We start from the raw sequence: 7,399 nt of genomic DNA, 5'->3' as shown, positions 1-7,399 counted from the left end.
CAATCCTGATTCCAGCTTGTGTTTCTTTCAGTCCAGCGTTTCTCATGATGTATTCTGCATAGAAGTTAAATAAGCAGGGTGACAATATACAATCTGACGTACTCCTTTTCCTATTTGGAACCAGTCTGTTTTTTCATGTCCAGTTCTAACTGTTGCTTCTTGATCTTAACAAGTTATGGCACCTTTGTGGATACATTGGAGCCCTTGTATATTGATGGTGGGAATATCAGATCACATCATAAATGAGGAAAATAGCTTGACAACTAATAAAAAAGTTGAGCACCATTCCAAACTTATACAGAAATTCAATTCTTAGATGTATACCTAAAATATTCAAAATAGAATTTAAAGCAAAATATGTACAGTAATGTTCATAACAACATTATCTGCCAAAACAATAGGGAGAATCCAAATATCCATCACCTGCTGAATTTATGAGCATAACCATAAGAGATCATTACCATTCCTTACAAGGACAAAGTATGGGTACATAAGTTATGACCAACCTAGATAGCATATTCAAAAGCAGAGACATTACCTTGCCAACAAAGGCCCATCTAGTCAAGGCTATGGTTTTTCCAGTGGTCATATATGGATGTGAGAGTTGGACTGTGAAGAAGGCTGAGCTCCAGAGAATTGATGATTTTGAAGTGTGGTGTTGGAGAAGACTCTTGAGAGTCCCTTGGACTGCAAGGAGATCCAACCAGTTCATTCTAAAGGAGATCAGTCCTGGGTGTTCTTTGGAAGGAATGATGCTAAAGCTGAAACTCCAATACTTTGGCCACCTCATGCGAAGAGTTGACTCATTGGAAAAGACTCTGATGCTGGGAGGGATTGGGGGCAGGAGGAGAAGGGGACGACAGAGGAAGAGATGGCTGGATGGCATCACGGACTCGATGGATGTGAGTCTGAGTGAACTCCAGGTGTTGGTGATGGACAGGGAGGCCTGGCGTGCTGAGATTCATGGGGTGAAGGAGTCAGACACGACTGAGCAACTGAACTGAACTGAACTGAAAAGAACATATATGTCCAAAAATAGAAAAATGTTAAATATGTAAAAACAAGATCACACTTTTATTTAATTATAATACTGATGAATAATCCTGTTTTAAATTTGCTTATTGTATAAAGTCAATTGAAAATGCAATAATTATTTGTTAATATATTTTTCAAGCATTATTTTCAAAATCATATGTAGAAAATATATACTAAAAAATTTATCAGCACATGCCCCCCACTGTTCATAGTAGCACTCTGTATAGTAGCCAAGACATGGAAGCAACACAAGCATCCATCAACAGATGACTGGATAAAGAAGATGTGGTATGTGTGCATGCATGCTCCGTCATTTCCGACTCCTTCTGATTCCATGGACTGTAGCCTGTCAGGCTCCTCTGTCGGTGGAATTTTCCAGGCAAGAAAAGTGGAGATCGTTGCATTTCTTCCTTCAGGGGATCTTCCCGACCCAGGGATCGAACTCACGTCTCCTGCATTGGCATGGGGATTCTTTGCATTATAGAATTTAAGGTTTTGATTTATCTAATTTTTGAAATCTTTTTTATTCTTTTATTCATAAACATTTAGACCCACTACTTTTATTGTCTAATTAAAGAATATAAAATTAGAATCCGTTGTGCTTTATTTTTGTTTTTGACATTAACACCATCATCATGTTGTCTCAAACTTGGGCATCTAAATTTTCCTAACTTAATATCTAAGTAGAGTAAGCCTGAAATGTTGATGAAGTTCTAAAGTGTCATAATATTTATTATTATCCTCACTTGAAAGTAAAATAGACATACAAAGGAACACATAAACAAATGTACATGTTATTGAAACTTTCCAAAACATTGTAGATGTTTTCAACTTGTGTGCTAGAGATGTGACACAAAAAGAAGTAAAACATACATATTAAAATTTCTAATGCTCATTAAATTGTGATCATTTTCATTTCTGTATTTATATATCTCAGACAAAAGCATGCAAATATAGATATATGCAGAGGAAAAAATGCTCTTACTTGTGTGTCACTTTATAGTAAGAATGGAAAATTTCCACACTTTTCCTTCTCTAATTAAAATTAGCTTAATTCCCATACCAGTACTTACATCTCGAGTGTTTTGCACTTATCCTCTGGGATATATAACACTCACCCTAATCTCTAAATATTCAATTCAATAGTACAAATATCAAGGGATTTAAAAGTTGAGGACAGTAATGTACAGATATTATGGAATAGCACTTTTTTTTTTTCACTGATGTCCTGAACACCTGGACCCAATTGCATTCAGCTATTTGCTAGCCAGAAACTAATGTATTAAAGGACATATGAACGTGAGATTAAGAGTATGGTATTTGCTGTGGTTGGTTGTGCTAGGATAAAGCAGAGAGAGACTTTGAGTGTACATGAATTCATTATTGTATCCCCAGAAACCCTGGCTTGATTCCACCCCACATTTAAAGGCAGAAGTGCTGTAAAAGACTAAATTTTCTGAAAATGTTTTTGCCCATTTCTCAGCCTGCAACACAGTGTGACTTCCAATAATGATTATGTAGTGATTTTTCGTAATTTTCTTTGTAGAGATTCTGCACAGGTTTGTTACATTTATTCTTTTGTATCTTTTTATATCCTTGATGCTACTGTGTATGGTATTTCAATTTTTCTTCAATTTCTAATCAGATAGAAATGCAATGGATTAAAAACATTTTTAACCTTGAAAAAAAAGAAAAGCAAATAAGGTCCTTTGGTTCTTTCATGGTGGATGTCAGGTATGAATCAACGCCTATAATTAGAAGAAGTGGGGGAAATACAAGAAAATAGTTCTTCATGATCACAGTGGTTGTTTTTCACCTACCTTCCCATTGTTCTCAGGATGAGAATCTAATATACTTGCTTCATTTCTAGAGGCATTTACTTGTGACATTTTAGATAAGAAAATCTATTTGGAGAAACAAACCATCATATTAGGGAAAGAAATGAGGTGTAAAATTGAGAACTGACTAGTGAGCAAAAAGCATTTTTTATAGTTTAGAAATGGGAATAGGCAACATGTAGTATGATAACTGTACTTATAAATAAGTGACCATGTTCTTGTGTTAATATAAGTTTCCCACAGAAGAATATGAGCCCAGTTTCCACAAAACTAAAACTCTAATGTATTGAAATCATTTAAAATTCATTTTTGAAAAAGTCTAATGTAATTATGGTCAGTACTACAATATTTGGTATAAGCTTGAATCATTAACTGAGAATCTGATTCCTCAGCCATAAAGAATCTGCCTTCCAATGCAGGAAGTGTGGATTTGATCCCCTGGTTGGGATCAAAATTTGTCATTTGGAAATATTGGCTCACTGTACTATGCAGATCTTCCAAATGTCGACACACTTAATTTTTATAGCATTAATCTCACATCATATGGACTCTAGAAAATCCCTTTGTACATTAGTAAGAGAATGAAATGGAAAAAAGGCCAAAAATGCCTTAATATTTCTATGAAAATTGTTGTGACTTCACACATCTTTTCCCAAATGGTCTTAAGGTTCTCAGGGCTCCGTGGACAATACCTCAATGCATGTTGCATTAGAAACTCCTGAGGTAGAAGGGGAGAAGCAAGGTAGATGACTGATTATCAGTGAACCAAGAAAATAAATTATTGAATTGGGAATTACAGTGGAGAGGTTATATCCAAGATGTTTTTACAAAATTGGCAGTTGTGAGCATTACTTACGTAGTTTCCATTGGCATTATAGATAAGTCATTTTATTTAATAGAGAAAAAGCTTCAATATCAGTAAAGGAAAAATAAATCCATATTCTGAAACAATATAGCTGTTTTGAGATGTATATTGCATGTTTTGTTTTTAAAAGCTAAGCTATAGATTGCATATTTATATCTTCAGCAAATTGGTCTGCATGCTTTTTTATAATATGATGTTTACTAAGTGCCATTTTAAAAAAAATCAGTGACTGCCATTTTGCCTGCATGCTATCAGTGTAATTCATAAACTGAATTTTAACTTCAATGACTGCCTAGCCTAGAAAATGTCCTGAAAAGCCATTTAGTTTCTTATCCATAAGGACGGTTACATAGAGAAGGAAATGGCAACCCACTCCAGTATGCTTGCCTGGGAAATCCCATGGACAGAAGAGTCTGGCAGGCTACAGTCCATGGGGTTGCAAGAGAGTTGGACATGACTTAACAATTGAACAACAAAGGAAGATATAATCACAAACAAGACACTTAACTCTCGAAAGGTTAAGAAAATATCCTACATGAATACATTAAGAGGAAAGTTGTAATGAACAAATATCAATGACTTGGTTCAAACTAACAATAGAGGAAAAAAATATGGGAGTCACTGGAATATAAATCCAGAATTATCTGTAACTTCTCCCACTGTAGTTGCAAAAAACATAGATCATAGAAAAGACACACTATCACACATGAATTTCTTCTTTGTTGTTTTTCATGCATCTTTATTCCATCTCATTTCAATTGTCCTGAGTACTTGCGCTTTTCACACCCTGCAAGAGCTTTATGACATTGTCTCGAATCTGTTTTGTCTTTACCCCGTAAACAATGGGGTTGAGAGTTGGGGGAAGAAGAAGATAAAGATTAGCCACAATGATGTGAAGAGAAGAGGGAATACTGTGTCCTCCAAAACGGTGAGTAAAGAAAGTGAAAAGTGCTGGAACATAAGTGACAATAATGGCAGATATATGGGCAGTGCAGGTGCTGAAGGCTTTCTGCCGAGCATCTGCTGAGGAGAGACTGACCACCGCCTGAAGGATCATAGCGTACGATACAGATATACAGCAGATATCAAACACTCCAATCAGGAGGGCAACCACCAGACCATAGATGACATTGACCTTGATACTGGCGCAGGATAACTTCACCACTGACATGTGATCACAATATGTATGGGAGATAATATTGCTTTGGCAGAAGGGCAAACGCTTAACCAAGAATGGAAAAGGAATCATCAGCAATGCACCCCTCAGGAAGGTGACAAGTCCAGCTTTGGCAATGACAGGGTTAGTGAGTATGGTAGCATAGCGCAGTGGGTAGCAAATAGCCACATAGCGGTCCAGAGCCATGAGCATGAGCACTCCAGACTCCACACCTGTGAACCCATGGACAAAGAACATCTGGACTAAACAAGCATTGAAGTTAATTTCCTTGAGATTGAACCAGAAGATGCAGAGTGCATTGGGTAGAGTAGTGGTACAGGTAAAGAGATCAATGAGGGAGAGCATTGCCAGGAAAAAATACATTGGATGATGTAAGGACTCCTCATGCTGAATGAGATACACAAGGCCAAGGTTTCCCACAAGGGAGATGATATACATTGTGCAGAATGGGAGGGAGATCCATACATGTACTCTTTCCAGACCAGGAATTCCATTAAGAATAAAATATTTGGGGGGCACACATGAATTGTTGGAAACCACCATAACTAATTCAATAAAGAGACTCTATTTTTTCCATCCATAAGTTTGTACCCTAGAAGAAGAAACAAAATATATATATAAATTTAGTTTAGACCATTCTTGAGAATGTAGACTTCAGTTTGGCATAAAATTATGTTTATAACAGTACCAACAATTTTGAATAATAGTGATTATGAAAATGCACAGTTTATTGAATAAATAAATATTAAAGAATATGTTTAAAGGTGTGTAAACAATATAAATGTAATTTTAGAGGCACAATTGCACAATTGTAGTTTTTGTTTTGTCAGCAAATAAAAGAAGATACTGAGGTAGAGAAAGATTGAATAATGTTGCTGCTGCTGCTGCTAAGTTGCTTCAGTAGTGTCCAACTTTGTGTGACCCCATAGACAGCAGCCCACCAGGCTCCCCCGTCCCTGAGATTCTCCAGGCAAGAAGACTGGAATGGGTTGTTATTTCCTTCTCCAATGCATGAAAGTGAAAAGTGAAAGTGAAGTCACCCACTCACTTCCAGCTCTCACCGACCCCATGGACTGCAGCCTACCAGGCTCCTCCATCCATGGGATTGTCCAGGCAAGAGTACTCAAGTGTGTTACCATTGCCTTCTCCAGAATAATGTTGAATATCAAGCAAAACTAGATTCATAACCTCAAGTGTAACTAACATAAAGATAGTTTTCAGACAAGTAATATATAAGCAATCTATGTCACAATTCATGAGTATCCCTTCTAAATGCATACTAGATATTTCCATCTTAAATTCCCACAGACACTCTAAGTTCTTCATGTCCAAGACTAAATCATTTCAGCCTCTAACCCATGGCAAAATAAGCTCCATTACTGAGTTCTGATTTTTAGATAATGATGTCTAACACACGATCTACCAACATCTTTATGACCTCCTCAGATGTGCCTCTAGCTTATCTTGGATATATATATTTCCTTATAACTCAAAGTATCTTAGTTCTTACTTTGTCCATGTCATCTCAGCACATATATTATTTGTATTCTATCCTTAGACAGGTGAAAAGTTGTATTTTTAATCCAGAAATAATTTTAATATCAGTACTTCCTATTACCACTCTTAGCTGTCTTTTAAAGACCACCAGCTATATCCACTCATTTATTTGCATAACCTTTTGTGTTTTTCAAAGCAAATACGTTCTATAGATACTTTTGAAGACATTTTAATCCTACTTGGTAATCTTCAAAGTCTCCTTATCAATTTGAATATAGAGCTCAAATTTCTTGGTATATGATTAAATAAAGTTAACTTTAGTTTTTATCTTCTCTTTCCCATGTTATTTCTTTCCATTCCTTAAGCACCCAAGAGTATCCTCTTTTGGATGATGTATTATATGATCACAGTATCCCATAACTTAGCATTTCATGTTTAAACTTTAGTGATCACTTGCAAATTTTAACTACAGCATATACCTCTAGCCTATGTTGACTTTGTTCAATTTACTTCCCTTACTTGAAAACCTATCCACCATATAGCTTTCCTGATATATCTTCTTTGAATACTGAGACAGAATGTCACTTGCTTCAAAAAGAACCAGCCATCCCAGAGTCCAGGGTAAGTTACTGTCATTAAATTCCCTGACCCAAGGACAGGGTCAGGATGTTTAATTTGCTTGCCTCATGAGAAACGCTGGTCTGGATGAAGCACAAACTGGAATTAAGATTGCTGGGATAAATATCAATAACCTTAGATATGCAGATATCCTTATGACACAAAGTGAAGAAGAACTAAAGGGCCTGTTAGCGAAAGTGAAAGAGGAGAGTGAAAAGTTGGCTTAAAGCTCAATATTCAGAAAACTAAGATCATGACATCGGTCTCATCACTTCATGGCAAATATATGGGGAAACAGTGGAAACAGTGGCTGACTATATTTTGGGGGGCTCCAAAATCACTGCAGATGGTGATTGCAGCCATGAAATT

General features: G+C 36.3%; 1 protein-coding gene across 1 annotated transcript; it reads right to left on the bottom strand.

The window, feature by feature from the left end:
* Positions 1-4,492: 4,492 nt before the first annotated feature.
* Positions 4,493-5,458, bottom strand: LOC138092147 (olfactory receptor 52N5-like). Its single transcript, XM_068988003.1, has one exon. The coding sequence runs from the start codon at positions 5,456-5,458 to the stop codon at positions 4,493-4,495; it is 966 nt and encodes a 321-aa protein (XP_068844104.1).
* Between the last annotated feature and the right edge of the window lie 1,941 nt (positions 5,459-7,399).

This window comes from Capricornis sumatraensis, chromosome 16, assembly GCF_032405125.1.
Source record: "Capricornis sumatraensis isolate serow.1 chromosome 16, serow.2, whole genome shotgun sequence".
Lineage (NCBI taxonomy): Eukaryota > Metazoa > Chordata > Mammalia > Artiodactyla > Bovidae > Capricornis > Capricornis sumatraensis.
The sequence above is the reverse complement of the archived record's forward strand: the minus strand, read 5'-3'. Positions and strand labels throughout refer to the sequence as shown.